Source organism: Siphateles boraxobius, unplaced genomic scaffold (genome assembly GCF_051911475.1).
Source record: "Siphateles boraxobius isolate OS27281-9 unplaced genomic scaffold, OSU_SipBor_1 8, whole genome shotgun sequence".
Lineage (NCBI taxonomy): Eukaryota > Metazoa > Chordata > Actinopteri > Cypriniformes > Leuciscidae > Siphateles > Siphateles boraxobius.
The window spans coordinates 2,109,918-2,135,806 of record NW_027509208.1 but is presented as its reverse complement, the minus strand read 5'-3'; the positions used below and the strand labels follow the sequence as shown (position 1 = coordinate 2,135,806).

At 41.8% G+C, this 25,889-nt stretch overlaps 4 protein-coding genes and 1 long non-coding RNA gene across 12 annotated transcripts in view; 2 read left to right on the top strand and 3 right to left on the bottom strand.

Annotated features, from left to right (window-relative positions):
• Window positions 1-247: 247 nt before the first annotated feature.
• slc25a27 (solute carrier family 25 member 27) lies at window positions 248-3,460 on the bottom strand. Of its 3 annotated transcripts, none has more exons than XM_077220162.1 (10): window positions 3,324-3,460; window positions 3,093-3,189; window positions 2,777-2,947; window positions 1,775-1,859; window positions 1,564-1,686; window positions 1,117-1,229; window positions 946-1,030; window positions 778-870; window positions 608-710; window positions 248-531 (listed from the first exon to the last, which is right to left on the bottom strand). In XM_077220162.1, exons 2-10 carry the CDS (start codon window positions 3,175-3,177, stop codon window positions 460-462), a joined length of 930 nt encoding a protein of 309 aa, XP_077076277.1. In that variant the 5' UTR covers window positions 3,178-3,189; window positions 3,324-3,460; the 3' UTR covers window positions 248-459. The 3 variants fall into 3 exon arrangements, with proteins under 3 accessions (XP_077076277.1, XP_077076276.1, XP_077076275.1); XM_077220161.1 differs by having other exon boundaries at window positions 3,093-3,199; window positions 3,353-3,415; XM_077220160.1 differs by lacking the exon at window positions 3,324-3,460 and having other exon boundaries at window positions 3,093-3,275.
• A 795-nt stretch (window positions 3,461-4,255) lies between these two features.
• On the top strand, window positions 4,256-7,480 carry abracl (ABRA C-terminal like). Of its 2 annotated transcripts, none has more exons than XM_077220173.1 (3): window positions 4,256-4,355; window positions 5,135-5,203; window positions 6,117-7,480. In XM_077220173.1, the coding sequence occupies exons 1-3, from the start codon at window positions 4,289-4,291 to the stop codon at window positions 6,299-6,301; spliced, it is 321 nt and encodes a 106-aa protein (XP_077076288.1). In that variant the 5' UTR covers window positions 4,256-4,288; the 3' UTR covers window positions 6,302-7,480. The 2 variants fall into 2 exon arrangements, with proteins under 2 accessions (XP_077076288.1, XP_077076287.1); XM_077220172.1 differs by lacking the exon at window positions 4,256-4,355 and adding an exon at window positions 4,460-4,483.
• Window positions 7,481-7,891: 411 nt separating this feature from the next.
• Window positions 7,892-13,595, top strand: heca (hdc homolog, cell cycle regulator). 2 transcript variants are annotated; one of them, XM_077220158.1, is made up of 4 exons: window positions 7,892-8,306; window positions 9,898-11,007; window positions 12,833-12,987; window positions 13,093-13,595. In XM_077220158.1, the coding sequence occupies exons 1-4, from the start codon at window positions 8,150-8,152 to the stop codon at window positions 13,255-13,257; spliced, it is 1,587 nt and encodes a 528-aa protein (XP_077076273.1). In that variant the 5' UTR covers window positions 7,892-8,149; the 3' UTR covers window positions 13,258-13,595. The 2 variants fall into 2 exon arrangements, with proteins under 2 accessions (XP_077076273.1, XP_077076272.1); XM_077220157.1 differs by having other exon boundaries at window positions 7,909-8,342.
• Window positions 13,596-17,401: 3,806 nt separating this feature from the next.
• On the bottom strand, window positions 17,402-24,185 carry LOC143729104 (uncharacterized). The gene is made up of 2 exons (XR_013199939.1): window positions 24,079-24,185; window positions 17,402-17,786 (listed from the first exon to the last, which is right to left on the bottom strand). It is a non-coding gene; the product is annotated as an uncharacterized LOC143729104 (long non-coding RNA).
• A 198-nt stretch (window positions 24,186-24,383) lies between these two features.
• txlnba (taxilin beta a) overlaps window positions 24,384-25,889 on the bottom strand; it is a 36,625-nt gene continuing 35,119 nt past the window's right edge. For all 4 annotated transcript variants that reach the window (XM_077220153.1, XM_077220155.1, XM_077220154.1 and 1 more), the window contains exons 9-10: window positions 25,594-25,689; window positions 24,384-25,518 (exon numbers count right to left, since the gene is read on the bottom strand). In XM_077220153.1, the coding sequence (XP_077076268.1) occupies window positions 24,601-25,518; window positions 25,594-25,689 (1,014 nt within the window). In that variant the 3' untranslated portion in view covers window positions 24,384-24,600. The remainder of the gene's footprint in view (window positions 25,519-25,593; window positions 25,690-25,889) is intronic.

Here is a 25,889-nt window from a genome sequence, read left to right as displayed (position 1 = left end):
TCACCTAATTGCACTTAATAAAAACTATAATAGTAGTTTGGTGAGGGTTTTTATAATATAACTATAATAATCTCAATGATCCTAAAATAGCCAGCCTGGCTAGAATGGGAGACTAGTTTAAACGCCATTTAGGCTGGTTTAAATTGACCTTTTTCTGCACGATTATGAGAGGTAATAAACTGGCAACAATTAACTAACAGCTCTCTAGTAATGTGGATTAAAAAAGAAGAAACAATTAACAACTGTCTGTGCCAATTTCACATTTTTATAAACAGACTTGAATGATTGGCATGCCATATTATTTTCTCCTAAACATACAGTGATCAAACAACTTTGCGGAGTCTCCCTCATATTAGTGTCCTGTAGTGTGTAACTCAATACACCTGAACTGGAACTTTCAGCTCAGAAACTTTAAAAGCACAAAGTAAAAAAATACTCTCGGTCCACCTCTTCAAATCATTAGAATGAGCTGATGCCCATTGCTCGTCTCATTTGCTCAAATGTGAGCCAGAAAGTCAAAGACCAGGGAGCCTGGGAACAAAAACATAGTTAAAGTAGCAACAAAAGAGAATAAATCTTTAAACGAACATATTTGAAATCATAGTACCATTCTAAACCAAGTTGGTAGAAATCCTTTATATAGGGAAAAAAATCCTTCTCTTCTCACCGACTGAACAAGACAGTCAGTAGAAGACTTGTAGAGAAGACCCCTGCAAACAGAAGGATACAAAGATGTACTAAAATACTAATCAGCTTTGATTAATACGCAAAACTAACCTTCCGTTTGAATCCCGTGGCTGGTTCATTACTCTAGTTTTCACAACATCAGCTGGTGTTCCCATAATAGCTGCAACCAATCCTGAGCATATGCTATAAAAATGTTGAACATGAGTCATGATGTTAGTATTGTATGTGTTAAACATTAGTAGAATAACAGAATTTCACCTTGCCAATCCATGACAAATGCTGTTATCTGGCATGGAGGTCTTTCTCAGTAGGAAATGCTTCACTGTATCATATGTCATGAGATCTAAACGTGAAACAAAATGAAAAATATTTGACGCCTCACAAAAATGTGGCTGTCCACAGATTTCTAGAGGTCGTTGACTACTGTACCTCCTAAATTGACTAGGGCAGCTCTCTGAACGTTGGGAACCCATCCTGCCCAAAGGCCTCTGATTCCTCCCTCTGCTATGATCTTTGTAAAAGCATGGGAAACCCCATGGACTCTGTCAGTTTAAAAAAACAACAACATACATTTAGAATGAGTACACTCATAATATAAAGGTTCCAAACGGATGTTTTCACTGCAATGCCATAGAAGAACCATTTTGGTTTCCCATAAGAGGCTTTCACCTTTCAATGATCATCTTTGTTTTTAGTGTGAAGAAGAACATTTTAATAATCTGAAGAGCCTTTTTCCACTGTAATGAACCTTTTGTGCAATGGAAAGGTTATATGGATATTAAAGGGATATTTCACCCCAAAACTAAAATTCTGTCATTAATTACTCACCCTCAAGTCGTTCCTATCCCTTTAACAAGAGTTATGGCTGTGCCTCACCTTGGTGGTTTCCCTTCAAGTCGGAGCCTGCCCTCCATTTGCATTTGAACTTTCACTAGATCTGTTGGACTAGCGATGAACTGGCCCAAAGCACCTGAAATCATACTGCCGATCACTGCTTTCCTATAGACATCACAGGACACATGCTGATCCCGTCTATTTAGACTTTAATCACTGTCCTGTTACAAATTTCACAGATTTTTTTCCTCACCAAACTGGAAAAATGCCATCTTCAGATCTTCCCAAGACAGATTCCCGGAGCTGTTCATAGGCCAGCATCCTGCCGCCCGAATACACTACGGATGAAGAATTTCAAAGTTCAGAAGTTGATTCAAATACATACAGTTGGACATTAAATCAAGTTCATTAGGATTTCATTCCGTGCATGCGTAAAATTGATAAAGTAGGCAGAGATAATTCTTATCGTTATGGAATACTGCAGTATTTATTATAAATGATGCATCCCCGTACATCAATTTAAAAAAGAAAAGGAATATCACTTCAAAATGAAAATCCAGTCATAATTTACTCACCCTTATTTCTTTTAAAAACCTGTATGAATTTCTTTCTTCTGCTGAACACAAAAGAAGATATTTTGAAGAATGTCACTAACAAGACAGTTGATGAACCCCATTGACTTCCATAGCAGGAAAAAATATATACTATGGAAATCAATGGTGTTCATCAACTGTCTTGTTACTGAAATTTATACAGGTCTGAAACAACCTGATGACACAATTTTCATTTTGTGGTCTATTCCTTTAATTCATGTGCCCTCATAATGTTAAATCAAAATAACTTTCCCTCCCTCTTGCAGTGACATCTCATCTCTTCTCAGACGATGTGTTTACTGGCGGGACAACCTGTCACTCACATGACATCACAGCAATAACAAACCACAACGATCCAGTCCATTCCCGATGGACAAAATCAAATCCTATCCTACGTTTTTCTTGTTCGAGAAGTTGTTTCACTCAGATATGTCGCAAAAGAGAACACTCTAAAAAATGCTGGGGTTTTTTAACCCAAATTTGGGTCAAATATGGAAAAACCCAACTGTTGGGTTAAAAAGTCATTTAAAAAAAATGTAACCCAACGGCTGGGTTCGTCCATATTTGACCCAAATTTGGGTTAAAACGACCCTGCATTTTTTAGAGTGAAGAGATGGGGAGACTATCACAACTTCCGTTTCATGCCGACTTTAACATTTTACCTATATGTCTGTAGATAGCTGGTGTGACCCCTCGCCACAGTTTCAAGGGCCCTTCTTCTCGCACTATACCCATAGCTGTGCTCAGCATGCCTCTGTATTTTGGAGGCTGTGGGGAACCACCTTCACCCTGTATCTGAAGTCTGGTTTTAGTAAGGTCCAGAGGGAAGGTGACTAAAATTTAAATTGTATAAAAATCACTCAGGGAGGTGATTCAGGTGAATACATTAGGTAGCCAAAATATTATTCAATATAATAAATATTTTAAAATACATGAATTATTTTCAAAAGCTATAAAGTAGCCTATATATGTATCTACCTAGTTCTGCAACAGTTGCTGCACATGCTGAAAGAGTGAACTTTGATACTCGAGGCCACCGCGACTTTTCTTGTACAGGATGCATTGCAGGTGTCCTCTGATTCCCACTAAAAAAAGAAATGAATAAGTTATACAAGTAATTCTACATCATTTTTCCCAAAAGAACCACGAGCCTGGAGTGCATGCGCTCTTTAAATGTGTACAATGTTAAAGACAGGACTAGGCTACTACCTTTAATAAGAGGCGAAGGCGTTTTTTACCCAAGCCGGTTGGTCGGTGCCGTTAACGACCCTCTTACGTAATACGTTCTAAACTACAAAAGAAACGTCATGCACTTAAAACCACATTTCCCAAATCAAAGGGGCGTCGATAAACATACGTAAGGAAAGCTCCTTGCGTAAGCATTTTCGTACGCATGCGCTTTTCTGCGGCATGAATATTATTATTTAAATACTATTAAAGAAAACATCTATCTATCTATCTATCTATCTATCTATCTATCTATCTATCTATCTATCTATCTATCTATCTATCTATCTATCTATCATCTTTTTATATTTTTTTATATTATATTAAAGTCGAATTGTAATTTATTAAGCTCTGACTACAAAGCTACAAACCAATCATCACTGCAGTATCAACAATTCATAGTTTTTTACTGCCATCTGGTGTCTTGGAAATTAAATTTCATACGAAGCTCAAACATTTATGGATGGACACATTTGATCGAATGTTGCTTTAAATGTCAATTATATTCAAATAAATAAGCGAGTTCTTGTATTTTTATTCTTCTAACGTAATCTATAAAAATAACAATTTCTTGATTTATTAAAATTTGCATTTAGTTGCAATTTTTTTGTATTGCATATCAGTTGTCAAAACAAGCTATAATGGAACAAAGACTTAGATTATTAAAATTACATATGCAAATTACAGCAGTAGTTTGATCTATTACGTGAAGCCTATTTTTATTGTCAACATGTTTTACATAAGCATATACACGTCAAAATCCTTAAATCCAGAAACTCTTAAAAATGTATGCTTAAATGCTTGTTAAAGGTATGGCATCCAAGCGGCATATAGTATTAGGGTTACTGCCATTCTAAGAGTATCAAACGATTCATTGCAGGTTAACAAATTACTTACTAACTAGGTAAAGGGGGCAGTTTAATGTGACGTCACACACAAAGCCATCTATGGGTGCACTTTCTCATTTCAATCAGCCTATAGTCTACACAGCGGCGGAGCAAAAACACCACAGAGGTAAGTAGGTCGAACATATAACTACTTTGAAATGTTTTATGATTTTAATTTATTTAAACGAATACACGTTTTCCCACAGGAGTTATGGATTAATAACTCAGAATCTATACAAGCCTCTTTAATGCGGTGTGAGTGCCTTTTACGCACACAAAGTGTTTTTTATTTATTTATTTATGTGTATTTCAGGGAATTAAATCTGCGTTATGATTCGATTCAAATCCTGTGTGATTCACAAGATGCTTCAGTACAATTTTTCACACATTTCTTTCACTTTCCGTGTTAAGATTCGCACTTCCGCATTGCTTGATCAAATGATAGGCTAATCCTCGTGCTCAGCTGTAAAAGCCGTCCAAGCGTTTATTAATTATGCTTCATTATGTCTAACCCACGCTATGGTATTAATCATGCAGGCCACACGTATTATTTCCTTAATCAAAATTTAAGATAAGTAATTATATTCAGCATCTGCAATAAGCCGGTAGGGTGCGGCGTTGCAATTCTCAACTCGTCCAGAGAGGGCGCTAAATAAATAGTGAATAAAACGCACGTGAATGTCTAAATCAGTTTAAACAATTTATTCAGCATGTTTGTTGTTAATTATTGTCAGGACGCTATTAAATTAACTATTATGTATTATTCCAGTCTCTAAGATAGATAACAGGAATATCAGCATGTGTATAGACTTTCAATGACTTTACAATTTGTGAGTAATACAGTATACAGATTGAGTAATAAAAAAGGAAGGCCTTTACACTATTAACATGCATTTATAATTTCAGTGACAAAAATGAATGTGGAACATGAAGTTACGCTGCTCATTGAAGAGATTCGTCGACTGGGCAGTAAAAGTAAGTCCTGTGCTATTTTAGATCAACACAATTGTTTGGGGATAAAGTAAAAAATCGTTAGTGAAAATGCATCTTTTTTTGCCATTTTCCCCATTACAAATTATAATATTAAAGGGATAATTCACTCAAAAAATGAAATTCTGTAATCATTTACTCACCCTCAAGTTGTTCTAAACCTGTAATAGTTTCTTTCTTCTATTAAACCCCAAAAAAGACCTTTTAAAGAATGTTGGTAATCAAAGCCATTGATTTCCATAGGAGAAAAAAAAATTCAATGGCTACCGTCAACTGTCTAGTTACCAACATTCCTTAAAATGTCTTTTTTGTGTTTAACAGAAGAAATCAATTCATACAGGTTTGGAACAACATGAGGGTGAGTAAATGATGACATTTAAAATGTTGAATCGAAAATGTACATTAATTTTAAAATATCTTAGTATTTGGTGTCTCCTTTTTGCATTAATATTGATTAGAAAATGATCCTAAGTGCATCTTGTGCTTTAATGGAAGAATATCTGACCGACTGTACAAAAGTGTTTAGGTGATCAATGTCGCAAATTTGCATTTTGGTTTGGTGGCCTAAATATAATGCTTAAACTAAAACATTGAAATAGGAGCTGTACTGCTCATTCTGAAATCTCAAGTCCTTGTATGATCAGAAATTCTATGTTCGGTGATGAGTTTAGTTTCTGTTAGTCAGCATACAAATGCAGGTTTCTTTGTGGTATTTGGGTTTCCTATTCACTCGAACCAGGCTGCTGACACTGCATATTGCTCGCTGTTCTTGAGATTTGCGAACACTGATTCTGTATCTTCTCAGTGCTTTAACAAGTAATAAATGTTAATGGGAGACTTTCAGCATTGTTAATGAATGATTTAATGCGAACCCTGACCACTCTTACTTGTCTCGCAGACGCAGATGGAAAGATCAGTGTCAAATTTGGAGTCTTGTTTAATGATGACCAGTGCGCCAACCTCTTTGAAGCTCTGGTCGGGACGCTGAAAGCGGCCAAGCGAAAGAAGATCATCACTTTTGAAGGGGAGCTACTACTGCAAGGAGTTCACGACAACGTTGATGTCATATTACTGCAGGACTGAGTTTGACAGTCTTTTCTAAACCTGAGTGAAAAAGTACAAATGTTTTTGACATGTCATTGCTACATTTTGATATGGAAATATACTTGAGAATGTAACATTTTTGTATCCTTCATTGGAATATTTTTATACAGCATTTTTATTTTCTCTCAGGGGAGTGATTTGCACACACGTTTGTTTCGAAAAGTAGCAATTTTCCCTGTTCAAACAGCCATATCATTAAAATATATCATAACAGTTATAGTAGTGTGCATGATCATGTTACTATGTTTCTGGGACTTTGAATTCAATTCTGCCTACGCTCTTACAAATAAAGTTTTTTTTTTTGCAGCGATGCCATAGAAGAACCATTTTTGATTCCCCAAAGAACCTTATAAACAGTACTTAAAAAGCACCATTTTCTTTTCTTAGTGTGACAAACATTTTAACCTTTTGTGGAATGGAAAGTTTTCATGGTTGTTAAATGTTCTTCATGGAACCATCAATGCCAATAAAGGGCCTTTATTTTTAGGAGTGTATAACAACTGCATAATTGCTCTTTCAACAGTAATCATGAGATTGTTTGATATGCTGTACCATTACTGTGAAATTATTAATTTCATGCATAGTCATTCAAGTTGTATGTGCCAAAACATGTCAAAGGCTGATAAATATGATTAGTAAGTAACATTTATCTGTTATAATATTTTCTGGAATGAAATGAACCAAGTTTGACAAATCATCTGAACTGTTCCAGGGTGATATTTTATAAAGCTCTTGTGAAAACATCCCCATATTGTTCTTGTTCTATGTCTGTAAAATTTGTTACATAGGACTCCTAATGGTGCAGTTTGTGCTATTTCACACTCAGGAATAGAAACTAGAGGCTGTGTCTGAAAGCACATTCTCTCTTGACTAGGTACTCATTTTGAATAATTAATTACTTTGCAAAAGTTTAAAAAAAAAGTATGTTCTGTATAGCATGAATAAGCTTGAAAAAAGTTTTTCATTTTCTTTTTTTATAGATAAATATATGAATCTGCTGATGAACATTTTAATCTGACTTGAAATTTCCCATTTGTAGTACGTATATGGATTTTTGTGTTGCTATCCTTTTTTATGTCTTGTGATGGTTCATCTGCTTTCAGAATGGCTGGAGACAGTTTATTGAAAATTTGCAATAAACTCTGTCATATAACTAAATGAACTGGATTTAAAACACTTTATCTTTCAAATTCATGACCAGTACTGGACTACAGACCTGAATGGTGCAATTAAAAGCCAATTAAAAGGTAAAGGTTGTTTTTACCTTTGAAATAAATGAGCCAGGTTAAACTGGACTTTTAGAGATCCTGATCTTGAATTCAAAGTCAAAAATGAGTCAAAGGTTCTTTGTAGGACTTTTCCAATGGCATCTAGCTGTAAAAAAACATTTTAGGTTCTATATAGAACCTTGTTTTAAAAAATGTAACCATGATCAGCAAAATAACGATAACTGGTCAAATAGCACGTACATCACTTTCGGGTTTCTAATAATTTTAGCAGTGTGCCGATTATTTGCTCGGGACTCCCTTCAGGCTGCGCTATTAATAACTCTGAGCTCTGTGTCTGATCAGAGATGGAGGCGGGGCCAGAGTTACATTCTCTCTTCAGAGCAGGAATCAAAACAAGAGAGGGACACGCCTTCTTCATGGTGTATCTCTGCTGTCAAGACTGCCTGCACAAATCTGGAGGATGATAATCGAACTGTAACATCTGCATCTACCGTGCATTAAGATTTGCAAAGGATTCGTCAAGCAACCTCGAGATGATATCTGCAGAAATGCTCGATGGCGGTCGCTGACAGGCTGCATTCATACTGAGCGCTCCATTATGCCCAACCAAAAAAGCAACAAGGGGAAGAGAAATAAACGCACGAATAGTAGCGGGGACGAGCAAGAAAATGGAGCCTGTGCGTCTGCGGTTACAGGAGGAACTGCCTCGGTGTTGACTGGAGCGACAGCGGGTCCTCCGAGCGACAGCATAAGCGGTAAGAACGTCACTTCAGTGAATGTTCTATATGACGGTACGTTTCCCTGAAAGTGCGCGCGCGTTACCTTACTTCTAACGTTCCCTCACTTGTAGCAACTTGTTTTGTGTGCGTGTGTGTGTGTGTCATCGCCATCAGAATGATTACGACTCCCACTTATCGTCCTGCACTGTAAGGTGGTTGTGTAGGCCTTGCTCAAGAGTGAATTCACTTGGCATGGAGTTGCATGTGATTTGGAGATAAAATGTGGTGGGTGTGCGTGTGTGTGTGTGTGTGTGTTATGTAATGGCATGTCTAATGGCATATCTTCACCGTAATGATGTGCAGGTAGAGTGTTTAATAATGCATTGAATGGCTATGGCTGAGGAAATGGAAGTGGTGTTATATCTTTTGAGTGGCAGCTATGAACAATGGAATGTCAGGGCGCCGTTAATCATAGCTCTTTTCATATTTAGTAGTACTACAGCATGATATTGTTTTTATTATTATTATTATTATTATTATTATTATTATTTATTTAAGTAACTCAAGTACAAAGTGTTCAATTCGTTTATAAATGTCTTCACCACAAACACAAATCGTTAAGAAAAACTTTTGTGTGTCATTAAGCAATGCATTGACTGATGTTCTTTAATCACACTTTAATCACCCGGCTCCACTCTGTTTTAATTTTAACATTAGTGAGAAAAACCCACTCTGAGCTAGAGAAAACACAAACGTGCTCTTTGCTGCAGCTGGATTTATACAACTTTGCTTCAGTTCATGAGAGACAACAGTTCTTTCAGTTTATGCTTCACTAGTCTGATTTGAAAGGTAGTGAACACTTCGAAATGGAGTGATTCAAACAGAAAAACAGCACGCCACTGTCCAATCAAATGCGAAGACTGGAACTCTATGTTGTGTAATTGTCTTTCTCTGTTTCGCATGAGACACACATACACACTTCAACTTCATTCACAGGAGTTTTGTGTAATATTTTTTTCTTTTTGAGTGGGATTTGCACCCACAGAGTTATTATGAATTGAAATGATGTATTAAATGTACTGACATTGAACATTCTGCCAATAAAGCAGCTTGAATCACACTATCTATAAATAGATGTCCCTTAATGAATTTTGTGAATTTGTTTTATTTTAATGTTTCTTATGTAATTTTTTTCAGGTTTATTTATTAATTCAGCCATTACAGCAGTATACAGTACAGTACATTTAACCAAATATATTTATTTAGTGTATAATATAAGCCATTGTAAACTGCATTACAGATTTACCCTTAAAGCAACAGTTCAACCAGAAATGTAAATTCTGGCATAATTTCCTCACCTTCATGTTGTTACAAGCTCATATGACTTTTCCTGGGGCACGAAAAAAGATGTTAGGCTCTGTCACCATTTACTTTTATTGCATCCTTCTTTTACCTACAATGAAAGCACATAATTCTGACATCCCTTTGTCTGTTCCACTGAAGAAAGAAAGTCATACAGGTTTGGAACCACATGAGAGTGAGTAAATTATGAAAGAAGTGTCATTTTTATGTGAGCTATTCCATTGCATTAAGCCTAAGTTAATATGACCTTCATTGTGTTTGGCAGAGGCCACATGTGCCACTCCATTAGTGTGCAGTCTGGGACGTCCCGTTGACCTTGAGAAGGACGACTACCAGCGTGTGGTGTGCAACAGTGAACTCTGCCCCTACGGCAATTGGATGCACCTACAGTGCTTCTATGAGTGGGAGAGCAGCATCCTGGTGCAGTTCAACTGCATCGGCCGGGCACGCAGCTGGAACGAGAAGCAGTGCCGGCAGAACATGTGGACCAAAAAGGGCTACGATCTAGCCTTCCGCTTCTGCTCCTGTCGCTGTGGCCAGGGACACCTGAAAAAAGACACTGACTGGTACCAGGTGAAACGCATGCATGACGAGCGCAAGAAAAAGATGCCAGAGAAAGGGAGCGGGAAGCCCAGCTGTGGTGCCTCCGTAGGTGGCGCTTGCGGCGGAGTTGGGCCGGAAGTTGCCGATGAGCCCAAGAAAGGGAAATCACCTGCAAGCCATAAGCTAGCTCACCGTGGCTCCTGTCAGGAACTGTCTCGCAGACAATCGGTAGATTGGCAGAACTCTCAGGAGAGATGTCACGCCGGTCCTCCAAATGCCATCGGCGGGGTTTCCCATGGGCTCCGCTCCCCATGCGAATCCCCCGCTCAGTCCCCTCCGTCGGGCTTCGCCTCCTTTCTCCCCCCGTCCCTCGGTGGCCCGCGTAGCTCAAGGCACCTGGGCGAGTTTCTAAAGAATGCGGTTCACACAGAAGGCCACAGGAGGCATTTGCTGTCCGGAGGTCTGTTGGCACGTGGGGCTCACCTTGAGCAGGGAGCCGCTAACATTTGCCTCCCTCGACTTTCTCCCGGAGACAACCCTGTGCAGTTCCTGAGGAGGCTGGATCTTTCAGAGCTGCTCACACACATTCCCCGCCACAAGCTCAACACATATCATGTGCGAATGGAGGACGATGCCCAAGCCGGGCAGGGAGAGGATCTCAGGAAGTTCATCCTCTCTGCGCTCAGTGCAAGTCACCGCAATGTGGTGAACTGTGCCCTTTGCCATCACACCCTGCCCATCTTTGAGCAGTTCCCTTTAGTGGATGGAACGCTGTTCCTGAGCCCTTCACGCCACGATGAGATTGAGTATGATGTACCTTGCCACTTACAAGGTGAGCGAATCCACTATTCACACTCGAGCGGGTTTTCTCTTGAAAATATTAAGGTGGGAAAGTTATTCTTCATTAGTGTCCCATAAACTTCTCAGCTCGCACAGCAAAGAATATCTGTTGAAATCTAAATGAATTCATTCATAAATTACAAAGATTTACAGAATTCATTTTAACTGTAATTCTGCTTACATTCAATAAAATTTTCAGTAAACAACTTTCTCTTCATATTTTCTGCGTCTCCAAACTTTTTTGTGCAGTCACTTCAATATCATCAATGCTTTATCAAATTAATGACATTTTATTTTTATAATTAAAATATTATAAATCATTATATATAATGTGTTTTGGAGAAAAACATTTATTTCATAATGAGATTGTTTTACTTCGATGAAAGGTTAGATTTTTGTGCATTTATATATATATATATGTTAAGTTTTAATTAAAAATATAATTTAGGGATGCATGATATATGAGTATCATATCAGTTACTGGATGATATTTGGATTTTTTTTATTTTATTTAATCAGTATTCGCAGATATTGGACATTTAATAGTTCATGCTTATTTCTCATATTTTTACATTTAGATTACCTTTGCCATCATCTAATACTCAGTTATTCATACTCATCAAGTTAATCTTAAAAACACAGTTATAACTCAGTAACACTGCTAAATGTAATCTCTAGCTAATCTAATGCTTTATTTTTAACTTGGGTAAAAAGAAGTATAGAATTTTAATATTGACCATTTATTTATTATCAGCCATAACATGAAAATAATTATCAGACAAATTTGTAGTATTGATGTATTTATGGTAATGATATTATCAGTATTCCTAAAATAAAACTGTCAGTCATTGCCTTGTTTTTGGTATTGGTCAAATTTGAACTTTTTTTTATTTATGTCCCCCAGGGGCCAATTAGTTTTACGGCAAGGTACACGGACAGACAACCATTAGAAAACATGTAATGTAAAAACAATAAACTGACTGTGAATAACCTACTGATCCTACTCACCACCTCCATTGTCTAAATTTAGTAGATAAATGGCTGTGGGAATAAATTAGTATATATATATCTATTGCTCTTAACTAAAGGAAATGGAAATCGTAAGCCGGAGGTTAGGGTCTCAAACTCAGAGTAAAGGGCATGGGCTCTAATCGATTTAATAGATTTGGCTTTCTGTACCACCTGACTTGTCTATTGGACAGGTCGGTAAGGATACTTTGCTCAACGTCTAAAATTTTGCTACCGACCTTCACTATTCTAGACAGAGCATTTTTATCCTTGATAGTAAGATTGTCATACCAACATATTATAGAAAATATTAATACAGATTACAGACTCAATGCAAGTTTTATAAAAGAAGGTCATAAGAGTCTTATCCACATGGTTTCGCATTCTTTTTGAGTCTGTTTTTTCTGTTGTTTCCCTGGTTAGAAAGAATTGCATTCATTTCTGATAAAATAGAAAGAACAGCAAAAACCTTTCCATTTCCAGCTTCACCATTTTTATTAAATGACGTTGAGCTGAGTCTGTTGACAAACTCTACATGATAATAATTTTACCATAGCAAAAACAATTCTAGTATAGCATTTGAGAATGAAATATGACTGCTGCTGAAGACTAAAGCAAGGATTTTGAGGCAAAGTACCAAATTGATTGGGAATAAAATGAACCCTTTCTTCTTGTAAAAAAGAAGCAAAGCAGCTGTGACAGAAAATAATGCTTTGATCGTGGCATATCATTAAATCCCTATTAGAATATATTTTCATTAATTAGAGGCTAATTGCAGTTTAAAAGGGTTTTCTGTTTATGTTCTAAAGGGAGGCTGATGCACCTTTATGCCATCTGTGTGGACTGCCTGGAGGGAGTACACAAAATCGTGTGTATAAAGTGCAAGTCTAGGTGGGATGGAAGCTGGCACCAGCTGGGCACAATGTACACATACGACATACTGGCGGCATCGCCATGCTGCCAGGTAATGAATCTGTTCATGCTCAGAAACAATAAAACACATCATTTAATATTACATATTGCTATATATATATATATTACTAAAATGTCACTCCTCTTGTCTGCCTAGGCACGGCTCAACTGCAAGCATTGTGGGAAACCAGTCATAGATGTACGTGTGGGCATGCAGTATTTCTCTGAGTACAGCAATGTACAGCAGTGTCCTCACTGTGGCAATCTGGACTATCACTTTGTAAAGCCATTCTCTTCATTCAAAGTTCTTGAAGCTTATTGACAAAAGTTGCATTTGCATGCTAGTATTTTTTCCCTGTTTTTTCTATTCATAGAATTACTTATTTTGGGCTCTTGTCGACACTTTGTGTGAGCTTAGTTCTCTTTAGGAACAAAATAGAAAGAATCAAAGCATACACCGTTACGTCGGAGAGCGCGTCTTTTATTAAGAGAAAGAGGGTGTGTGCTTTTGCGTACATTCTAACGCCATCCTTGAAATGTTTGAGCTTGCATTTAAAAAACAAAGCAACAACAATACTGTGACAAGTGAATGTATCTCTGTATGCCAAATTTGCTCTTTTGTACAAAAACCAAGAAAACAATAAAATACATAAAAGGGTCCTTCCTTTTTCACAGAGTAATTATTAATTAATCCAAGGCTTGGTCAGTTTTTTTTCAACCTTTTTTTTTTATCTCAATCTCATTCCGCCCTGAGCCTGTATAAATAATTCCTATTTTCCATATCAAATAGCAATGCCCAATGAACATCATTATTGCAGATGAAGCAGCTTCTTTGATACAGTAATCAAGAGGTGCTCTTATGTGAACAACCTTTGGTTTGTGAATCTTGGTAGACCAAGCCATTTATTGAGTGAGAGAAATATATAAATAATTTTTTAGATTAAAATGTAATCTTTTAAAATAAAAAAGATAACTCTTGTGGAAACAGGAACGAAGGCATGTTTGTTATTGTATAATGATAAAGCATCCGTATAATATTCATACAACAAGCATCTATAATTGTCAGTTAATGTTTACCGTACCTTTGGATCTGCTGGCCTGTTGTTGGTCATATTTCTGCTAAACATTTACATTTTAAAGCCTCCTAGAGATTATAAATCACATGAGAATTATACTACCACACAGAAGCCAAACACAGTAGCTACACATTTTGTAAAAAATAAAAAATAAAGTATTTTAGACTATCATTTGCCTTGTGAACTCAACTCAGCTATGGATGCTTACACGACAATGTGTACTAAAAATGGAAACATTTTTCCTTTGCTTTTTTCGCATACAGATGACAACGTTGTCAAAATGATTCAACAAGAAACATTCTCAAGCATCCACGAAAACTACTAAAAACGCTGTATTATGCATGTTACGTTGTAAAGGAACATTACATGCCTATAGACCTTATGCGCCAGAGAAACAAGCTTTGTAATGTTTGAAGCAAATGTCAGTATGCTGGGAAGGTTATAAAACGAATGGTTCATTTATAAATCCGTAAAATCTTACCTTCATGCTGTGGAAATACAAACCGAAACACAGTGCAGCGCTGAAAAGGGGCGGGGCAACATAAGGTCTATAGACTGAACATGTAATACGCATGCGCATGATGTCATCGATAAAAATTTGCACTTTGAAACCCGATTTCAAAAGTTTGCGTTTTCAGGCTGCCAAAATGCCATTTTCGTGTAAATTAATGGCCAAAATGCTTTCCCGTTTTTAGTTGAAAACATTGTCGTGTAAACATCCCTTCAGATTCAAGAAAATGTAGTGTGAAAACTGAAGAGTCAATTAAAAAGATATTTTTGTGTTGCCGTATTAACTGTCTTTGGGAAAGTATACATCTTTAAAAAGGTAACTCAGTCAACCCTCTGCCACTTTTACATCATCATACTAACTAACCCTATAGCAGTGTTTTCAAAGACAGCGTAATTCAAGATCGGACAATCTGAAGTTTACACTATTGTTTACACAAAGCCTAGTGAACACCATTTTTTTATGTGTGTATTTTTTTTTATGCATCTATATTTTATGCTTCAGGCTAAAGGTCAAGTTATACAGACCCGCTGGCTTCCTCATTCCCACTTATGACCATGACTTCTGATACATATTCACATTCTGTTAGAAGCTGGGATTGCCTGCAGGTATAATATTCTCTTGACTTACTCTGAATTTTCTTCCTTTTTTTATTTTCTTTTTTTTATTTACAAAATCTAGTTTGTTCCAACAGAAGGTATGTGTTTGTGTCTGTTTGTGCATTTATTTAGGACAAAGGTGACTTCTTTGTGCACTTAGAGGGAAGCTGTAGAACCATATATGCCCAAACGATATGGGTGTCTAGTCAAATCTGCTCCGCTTTAGTATGTGTACAAGGTCTGTGAGGTACAGGATGTGTAACCCAGAACGGAAAATGACATGACAGCATTTATATAAATAAATACAGGTCAATACATCTACTTGCAGGTATAGACACTGAATCATTCTGAACAGTGTAAGCATGAAAGCTGCTGGCCTTTTTAGGCTGTTGCCATGGAAACTGCTGCTGCTTGGGTAAAAAAAAATCATGGTGTGCAATAAGAGTGATTGTATGTGGACAGCAGTTAACATTATTCATCATGAATCTAACTCTTTTATCTAAAAGATATTCCAGAATATAATTTAAGATTCTTTATTTTTGTTATTGCTAAGGCTGGGTATTGAAACAAATTCCACGATTCAATTCCGATTCAATTCGCGTTATCGATTAATTTGGATGTAGGCTACAGTACATGGCAACTTTTACCAACAAAAGAAGATCTCCCAACTAATGCTCAACAGGGAGTTAGCTGGTACATTACTATAATATAACCCCTCTCTTGCACAGCGCGAGCGCGTACCGTCGTTCGTGACTCTCCTGTTCGAACTCGTTCCTCCAAATGAACGGATCTTTTTTCGAGTAATTTCGTTCTTTGAATGAACGAAATTACTCGAAAAAAGATCCGTTCATTTGGAGGAACGAGTTCGAACAGGAGAGTCACGAACGACGGTACGCGCTCGCGCTGTGCAAGAGAGGGGTTATATTATAGTAATGTACCAGCTAACTCCCTGTTGAGCATTAGTTGGGAGATCTTCTTTTGGGAGATCTTCTTTGTTCATTTTGTTGAACGAGTTCGAACAGGATTACGAACGTGCATCACAGAACAGAGCAAGGCGAGCATTTGTGCTTTTAAAACTTAAAGTTTTGTATTTATTTTTGAAATGACCGATCGTTTCGCTATATAAGACCCTTAATCCTCGTCTGGTATCGTTTAAAGCCCTTTGAAGCTGCACTGAAACCGTCATTTGGTCCTTGAAACGTTTGTGTCCTATTGAAGTCCATTATATGGAGAAAAAGCCTGGAACGTTTTCATCAAAAACCTTCATTTCTTTTCGACTGAAGAAAGAAAGACATGGACATCTTGGATGACATGGGGTGAGTAAATTATCAGCAAAAGTTTTTTTAAAAGTGAACTAATCCTTTAACGTTATCTTACTAGCTATTTATAACTTATAGAAAGAGTGCAACGTTATACAGTTACATGTATTGCAAAATACATAATGATTTGAGGACCAAGTTTGTAGTCAAAGTATGGGCAGGCAGGCCATAGTCAATGTAAAGCATATTGTTGATGTTTCGTCCCTATTAGTGAATGTTCCATAACTGTTTATAATCCGCCGTCATCGGTGGTCCTGTTTACTAGCCTGCGCGTTCACGGCAGGCTCCGCTGTGGGGGAGGAGCTGTGGAGGGAGGAGCTGTGGGGGAGGAGCTGTGGAGGGAGGAGCTGTGGGGGAGGAGCTGTGGAGGGAGGAACTGTGGGGGAGGAGCTGTGGAGGGAGGGCTGTAGCGCAGCAGAGAGCAAGGGGGTTGGACCTGTAAGTTGTGCTTGTTCATATTTTCAGGCTAAGTCAACATTTTCTCAAAACTTCCTACTGCAACTTTAAGTTAACTGATTTGTATAGGCCTTATGTAGCCACGCCCATTTTCAGCGCTGAGCTCGTTGTCAATGACTTCCGATCTGTATTTTCACAGCGATCTTGCGTAGTTACGAATGAACGGCTCGTTTAAAATTTTTCCAAGGTCCATTTGTTAAGACATATGCTTTACAATGCTTATGATAAACATTACAATGCTCATGATAACTTTCGTTAACTCTACAATAAGTAAATCAACTTCACCAGCATATAATTACATTATTATGTTTCTACTTCAATTCGTTTTTTTTATATATATTAATATTTAAACGGTGGTTGTAATAAAGGAAACGATTCAAACAAATATTGGAGAACAGTAAATATGTAATGGAACATTTAGCAAAACACTCTTCTCTATAACGTTTTCTAGCTGACTACAGTATATCGAGTTATATTCCTGAATGCTTTTTCTGAGGTAGGCTAAATGTGACGTTCAACAAGCTATTTTATTGACATCTTTCCGCAGTTGAAACACTGATTTAGCGATTACATGAGACATGATTAATTTCATTAAGTTGTACTGTATCTTTTAACATACCTTCTGATGTTAATTCATGTTTATTTCGCGCTGTAACTAATAGCAAAACTGTAGAGATGATCCGTTCACATGCGCTTCGCTTGATCTGAGGGGGCAACAGCTAGCCATCTGTCACGTCACATTAGAGAGCAGCAAAACGGCATTTATTGTTTGAACGCTGCCTAACAATAAATCACACAAAAATCACATAGTCTTCTCTTGTGTTAAAGGAATGTCTCCATGGTATGAGACTACCAGTAATGACTTATGCCAGTTTAGCAACGACCCAGAACTACTCGGTTACTCACGTAACCTCAGTTCCCTGAGTTAGGGAACGAGTATTGCGTAGCTATACGCAGTGGGGAAACTCCTTTTCCTCGATTTACTGAAGCCTTTATGTAAAGCGCATTTGCAGCTGCACAGCTAGAACATGAGCGTCTGGCTCGCTCATAGGCTGCGCTGCGGCAACTGCACATCCAATGGCGCAGGCGCCTCTGACGTGCAACCAATGAGATAACTCTGCGTCATACACGTCAGAGCCCGCCAAGGGGGCGTGACCTCAGTCTATAATAGCCCCCGAATTCGCCATTATAGCAGGTTTAACGACTGAAGCGACAACTTGCCATGTTACCATAGTGCGGCTGGCTACGCAATACTCGTTCCCTAACTCAGGGAACTGAGGTTACGTGAGTAACCGAGTAGTTCCCTTTCGAACGGTCACTTCGTATTGCGTAGCTATACGCAGTGGGGACGCCATGCAAAACGCCGCACTGAGTAACTGGCTGTCACTGCAACTCAGGACCCCTGAGCGTACAGAACAAGCCATAACCGCATAATTTATGTAAAAATAGACCAGACACCGTCAGATCTCCGTAGTATACATCAGTAGAAATACCCAATATACTACACCAATGAACCCAGACTCTGTCGGGGTTATTAGTATACGAACATATACCCAGTCAAGTGGGTTTATATATGAAATCTTAACCAGCTAAAGCGGGTTGATATCTGTTATGGAATATAACCGGCCGAAGCGGGTTTTATATATGTATGGAATTTATATATGTCATATAACCGGCCAAAGCGGGTTTTGTATATGTCATATAACCGGCCCAAAGCGGGTTTATATATATATAAATATAACCAGCCACAGCGGGTTTATGTATGAACTACAACCGGCCAGCAGCGGGTTTCATGTATATATGTGAATGTGATTGTGCACAGTAATATATGACAAGACCGGCCACCCACGGGTCTTAATCATACCGAAAGCACCTTCGCCTGCAGGGAAGGCACTTCCATATTATAAAAACTCATAAATGTGGAAGGCGAGGACCAGCCGGCCGCATCACAAATATCACTAATGGGAATGCCAGATGACCAAGCCCATGACGAGGCCATACCTCTGGTTGAATGGGCCTTGACGCCTATAGGGCAAACTTGACCCGCTGCGGTATAAGCCATAGAAATAGCATCCACTATCCATCTAGACAGTCTTTGCTTAGTGACTGGATCCCCCTTGGATCTACCACCAAAGCAGACAAAAAGCTGTTCTGATTGTCTAAAAGACGCAGAACGCTCCAGATAGATTCTCAGCGCTCTGACAGGGCAGAGAAGATTAACCTCTCCATCCTCTGCAGAAGGAGGGAGGGCTGATAACGTCACCACCTGTGCTCTGAACGGTGTTGAGAGCACTTTAGGAACGTAACCATGTCTGGGCTTGAGGATGACTCTGGAGTCATCTGGACCCCACTCCAAACATGCAGGGCTCACAGAGAGTGCCTGCAGATCTCCCACTCGCTTGATAGATGCCAAAGCCATAAGGAGAGCGGTCTTCAGCGAGAGGGGTTTTAGATCAACCGCTTGGAGCGGTTCGAAAGGTGGACCTTTCAGAGCCCTCAGGACCGTGGAGAGGTCCCAAGATGGCACAGATGGAGGTCTGGAGGGGTTCATTCTCCTAGCACCTTTAAGGAATCTGACGACCAGGTCGTTTCTTCCTAGTGACTGGCCAGCCACCAGAACATGATGTGCTGCTATGGCTGCCACATACACTTTGAGCGTGGACGGGGAGCGACCCGCATCCAGCAGCTCCTGTAAGAATGAGAGAACTACAGATATCTCACATGACTCTGGGTCAGCCTGATTTTTCGAGCACCAGCTGGAAAAACCCGACCATTTCGAAGCGTAAAGGCGCCGAGTCGACGGGGCCCTGGCTTCAGATATAGTGCTTAAGACCTTCTCAGGAAGGTCTTTGGGTACCCGTTGAGGGGCCACACATGGAGGGCCCATAAATCGGGTCTCGGATGCCACAATGTCCCGTTCGCCTGTGTGAGGAGGTCTTTCCTCAGTGGGACAGGCCATGGGATTGTGTCCGATAACTGAACCAGTTCCGGGAACCACGGTCTGGTTTTCCAGAGAGGGGCCACCAGAAGGACTGGGCACCCGCTCTCTCTGACCCGTTTGATGACTTGTGGAATCATCGAGACGGGGGGAAAGGCATAAAGGGGACGGTTGGGCCAGACATGGGCCAGCGCGTCCCTGTCCTTCGAGAAGAACAATTTGCAGTGGGTGTTGATTCTCGAGGCGAACAGGTCGACTTCGGCCTCGCCAAACACCTTCCATATCAGACTGACCGTCTGTGGGTTCAGGGACCACTCGCCGAGGGGAGTGTTGCCCCGTGAAAGCATATCCGCGCCCACATTCTGGATGCCCGGTATATGCGCTGCTCTCAGAGAGCTCAGGTTGGTTTGTGCCCATAAGAGGAGGTCTCTCGCCATCGCATGCAGGTTTCCTGACCTGATGCCCCCCTGGCGATTTATGTAGGCCACCACTGATATATTGTCTGTGCGGACTAAAACGTGGTGACCCCTGAGGTTCGACAGAAATGCTTTCAGGGCCAATCCAACTGCTTTCATCTCCAGGCAGTTGATATGTAAGCTCTGCTCCGTGCTCGACCAGAGGCCGGATGCAGGCATGCCCTCGTGCAGCGCTCCCCAACCCAGGTTGGACGCATCTGTAAGAACCATTTTCCTTCTGGAAATTGTTCCCATTGTCACCCCCTCGTGGTACCAGTTCTGCGCTCGCCAGGGAATCAGGGTTCTTAAACAACCGTGATTTACCATAATGCGCAAGTTGCCTGACTGCCATGCGTGAGTTGGCACACGCCGTTTCAGCCAGTGCTGCAGCGGGCGCATGCGCAGTAATCCCAAGCGGAGTACTGGCGATGCTGCTGCCATGAGACCAAGCAGTTTCTGAAATTTCTTCAGTGGCGCGTGCTCGCGCGCTCTGAAAGTGCCTGTAAGCGCTCGCACTGAGAGCGCGCGCTCTGGTGTGAGTCGCGCTGTCATCGCTCTCGAGTCTAAAACTGTACCCAGAAAGATCACACTCTGGCTGGGGGTTAGTTTGCTTTTTGACACATTGATTGTGAAACCCAGGCATTTTAGATGGCTGAGAATCAAATCCCTGTGAGCTAATAGCTCGGTTCTCGACTGTGCCAGCACCAGCCAGTCGTCGAGATAATTTAACACACGCACTCCCTGATGTCTCAGGGGAGAAAGCGCTGCATCCACACACTTCGTGAATGTACGGGGTGCTAACGATAGACCGAACGGCAGAACGGTGTATTGATAAGCTTGGCCCTCGAAGGCGAATCTCAAGAATGGCCTGTGACGAGGGTTTATCTGAATGTGAAAGTAAGCGTCTTTCAGATCCATTGTGACAAACCAATCCCCCGTGCGCACTTGCGCGAGGATATGTTTGATAGTTAACATTTTGAACGGCCGTCTCATGAGAGCTTTGTTCAAATGTCTCAAATCTAGAATGGGTCTGAGACCGCCGTCTTTTTTCGGAATCGGAAAATAGCGGCTGTAAAAACCCATGTGTTTTAGCGCGGGGGGGACTAATTCTATCGCCCCTTTTGCTAATAGATTCTGTACTTCGGTGCGAAGCACGTGACCCACGTTGCTTCTCACCGAAGTCTCGAGAACCGCCTGAAATTTCGGGGGTCTGCGAGCGAATTGGAGCGAGTAACCTCGCTTTATAGTGTTTATGACCCAACTCGACACACCGGGGATAGCTTGCCAGGCTAGAACACGTGTGGCTAGGGCTTGACACACTGACTGGGGCTGGTCGCCTAATGTAGGGGGACCGGATACCCTTATCATGTGATTTGTGCATACATTGAGTATTGGACTGACTGTACAGGCATTCGCGTGTGGGGAAGTCAGTGTTACAACAGGGGAGGGGCCGCCTAGTGAAGGGGGACCTGATACCCTTATATTGTGATTTGTGCACACATTGAGTATTGGACTGACTGTACAAGCATTTGCGTGTAGGGAAGGCAGTATTATAACGGGGGAGGGGCCGCCTGATGAAGGGGGACCGTGAACCCACGTGTTGTGTTTGTGAAACATACTCTTTTTGTGCTTTATATGGGTCGCCGTGAAAACGGCGTTTGTTTGCAAGAACGCGCTTACTGTTGCGGGCCTGTTTGCAGTAATAAAATCCCCAGCCACCTGAACTGAACAAGGGGCTGTGGGAAGTTTTGTTGACTTCTTCGAGGGTGGTCCGGCGAGTGCGGGACCCGTGCCCTCTCTCTTTCCCCTGCATGCTAGGACGACTTTGGCGGCGCTGTGTGAGGCGCGGCGCTTGGTCTGGGGCCTTGGCGTCGGGGAAGCGGGAAGCGCTTGGTTGCTCTCGGCTGGCGCTGGGCATCAGCCGCAGGGCGGGGCTGAGAGGCCTGCTTCGTGGGCTTTGTTGGCCGAGGCGTCGGCGGGGCTAGCTTGTGAGCACTCGACGCCGAGCTAGAGCGCTTAGGCAGGAAGTGACGCATGGCCTGGGACGCTTTCTGTGCCTCGGTGTATCTTTCTGAGAACCCCTTCACTGCCGGGCCGAAGAGGCCGGTGCTGGATACTGGGGCGTCGAGGAACTTTGTTCTCTCCGCGTCCTTAATGTCGGTGAGGGTAAGCCAGAGGTGGCGCTCGAGCACGACCAAACTCGCCATATTCCTCCCGATAGCCTGCGCTGTGGCCTTAGTAGCTCTCAGGGCCAGGTCTGTGGCGCTCCGAAGGTCCCGAAAAGCCTCAGGGTCCGGGCCAGCCTCGTCCATAGACCGGAGGAGTTTGGCCTGGTAAACCTGCAGCACGGCCATCGTGTGCAGGGCCGATGCAGCCTGACCGGAGGCGGAATACGCGCGTCCGGCGAGGGCTGAAGTGCTACGGCACGGCTTGTTGGGATGCACAGCTCTAGTTCGCCAGCTAGCAGCTGTGTTCGGGCAGAGATGAGCGGCCAACGCCTCTTCGAGGGGCGGCAACGACTCATAGCCTTTTTCCGCTGCTCCGTCCACGGAGGAGAGCGTCGCGAAAACTGCGGGGCCTCGTGTGGAATAAGGAGTGCGCCAGGCCTTGGTAAGCTCCTCGTGTACCTCAGGAAAAAATGGCGCTGGCTTGTGACGAGGGGCCTGTTGGTGCCCTGGCAGAAACCAGCCATCCAGCCGACTTCGAGGGGGTTCAGCGGGCGCGGCCCACTCGAGCTCGAGGTCCGCTACGGCCTGCGTCAGGATCCGAAGCATTTCCGCGTCGGAGTTAGTCCTGGTAGCTGAGGCGTTGGGCGTTGGCTGGGAAGCCATGACGGGGTCGAAAGAGCCCGGCCATTCTTCCTCAGACGCAGCGATAGACAGGCTGTCGTCGTGCTCGCTAGGCCCGCCGAAGGAGACAAGGCCCGCCACGTGGGGGGGGCGCTGATCTCCCTCGAACAGGACCGGAGATGAACGGGTTGGAGAGAGTGAGGCACGCGGGGACTAGGCCGGCGTGCGTTCACTAACATCCATGTTCTCCGGCTGCCGTTGGCTGCGGCGCTTCTTCTTCCTTGGCTGAAGTAGGGCCGGAAAAGGAAGCGCGGGAGAGGCGGCGTCGCCGTCACGGGAGAGGGCTAGCCGATTTCGCAGCACGGAGATGGGCATGCTCTCGCAGGCCGCACATCCGCCGGCAGATAGTGCATTCTCCGCGTGGTGAAGTCCCAGGCATGGAATGCAGCTAGCGTGTTCGTCCGCCTCGTGCAGCTTGCATCCGCACGTGGCGCAGGTCTTAACACGATGCATTTGAACAACGCTCGTACAAATAATACAATATACAAAGAGCAATGAAAAGGATATCGCCGGATAGCCACAGGAGAGACGGCGTCAGGAGAAACACGGTGAAATGTGTCGTCTGCTGAACTGTAGCTGGCTCAGGCTGAAGGCTTGTTCGACGGCGAAGGCTCAATAAATGGTCAGAGACGTGAAGTTTGTCGCTGAAGGAGTAAAATCTGCTATAATGGCGAATTCGGGGGCTATTATAGACTGAGGTCACGCCCCCTTGGCGGGCTCTGACGTGTATGACGCAGAGTTATCTCATTGGTTGCACGTCAGAGGCGCCTGCGCCATTGGATGTGCAGTTGCCGCAGCGCAGCCTATGAGCGAGCCAGACGCTCATGTTCTAGCTGTGCAGCTGCAAATGCGCTTTACATAAAGGCTTCAGTAAATCGAGGAAAAGGAGTTTCCCCACTGCGTATAGCTACGCAATACGAAGTGACCGTTCGAAAGGGAACACAATAGCATCCACCTAGCAATTCCTAGTAACCACCTAGAACGCCATAGCAACTGCATAGTAATGTTCTAAAAGCCGCTCAGGACATCTTAGCAACGACCTAGCAACGTTGTGCAACAAAAAAGTGTGCAACACAACAAACCTTTTCCATCTCCTTTGAAAGTGATATAAATCTCTTTCAGCAATGCCCTGGAAAACTTTTTCTCCAGAAAACAAAACAAAACAGCCTTTAGCTGTTACTTTTTCACACATTGCTTTGCGTTTAACTTAGTCATATAACCAAAGTCTTTGTGAAAGAGAACATTATGTAGGATTAGGAACAGTAGACGTTTATTTGAGGGTACTTGAGAAAGTTTTACAACTTGAAAAAAGTCCGTACACTCGGTATGCTAGGAATTCATACTTGAATTAAACTTTCTTAAAGGAAAGTGTCTGTCATCTTCTGTATAACTTGTAACTCGTTAACGACAAGACACTTGTCAAACAAACTGATCTAGAAATTATAAAAAGCATAAGCATTTCGGCTTAGCTTTTATTCGGCCCCTTAGCAGGAACTTTCTTCTTGGCAGAACCTTGTTTTTTAGGCTGGGCTTTGCTGGCCTTCGCTTTGGGCTCTTGGGATTTTGGGGCCTTAGGTTTGGACGCCGGTGCTTTGGCTCCCTCAGATGCAGCTGCGGCTTTCTGACCGTGCTCCTCTTTGAAGGGCTCTTGTTTGGGCGCTTCTGGTTCAGGTAGCTCAGGTTTAACAGCTTCATATTTGTCCTCTTCTTTCATCACAGGCTTTGCCTGAGTGGATTCCTCTTCGACTGTCTCTTCTGCTTTTGTCACCTCTTCCTGGCTTGGTTCCTCTTTGGCTGGCTCTTGTTTTTCTGTCTGTTTTTCTGTGATCTCTGGTTGTTGAGGCTCTTGAGGAAGTTTGGATTCCGTGTCATGGCTGGCTGGTTCAGGATTTGTTGGTTCTAATGGCTTCTCTTCGTTTACAGTAACAACCTCGGGTTTGTTTTCTTCTGCAGTAGAGGGTTCCTCTTGTGTTGATACCTGTTTTTCCATTGGTTCAATGGACTCAAGTTGGGGAGTCTCAGTGATCGCTGGATTCTCTTGTGCTGTCTCCTCTTCCTCACTATCCGATTCTCCAGCATCATCTGTTATGGGACTGTTCAAGGAGGCTGCAAAATCCTGCAGGCGGGCCTGTTCCACTCGCAGCCTCTCCATCTCTTCGGTGAACACAGGGTTGAGAGCCGGGATAGGAAGTTGAGCGAGCTCTGGAAGATCATCTACTTGGGGCATGTCCACCGCAGGTGCTAAGGTCTCTTTTTCTGGATGCCGTATTTCTTTAATCTTGTCGTACAAACCTTTTCTTTCATCCTGCAGCACTCGGCACAGAGTTTCCAGACGGTCGATCTTTAAAGTGAAGAGTTCAAACTCCTTGGCCTTTTCTGATCTCTGTTGGAGTTGAGTTAATCAGTTAAGGGCAAAGCTAATGCTCAAATACTGACAAGTCATGTGTGTGTGAGTTACCTCGTCAATCATTTCAACTAGAGCTTTATTGCAGCTTTCAAACCGGGTCTTCCAAGTGCTTGACTCCTTTTCCAGCTTCTTCATCTTCTTTGTCATCTATTAAAATGGAAATGTAATCAGCGTTTTGTTAGAAGCATATGCCTTAAAATAGACAAAGACACTTAAAACTGTTCACAGCTACAACAACAACAAAATCCTATCCTAACAAGCATTTTTGTCTAATTTTCCCTGTTGAAATATCTAAAAATCCCTGAAGCAAGATACATGAGCTAGACACAACACTATAAGACTGTTTT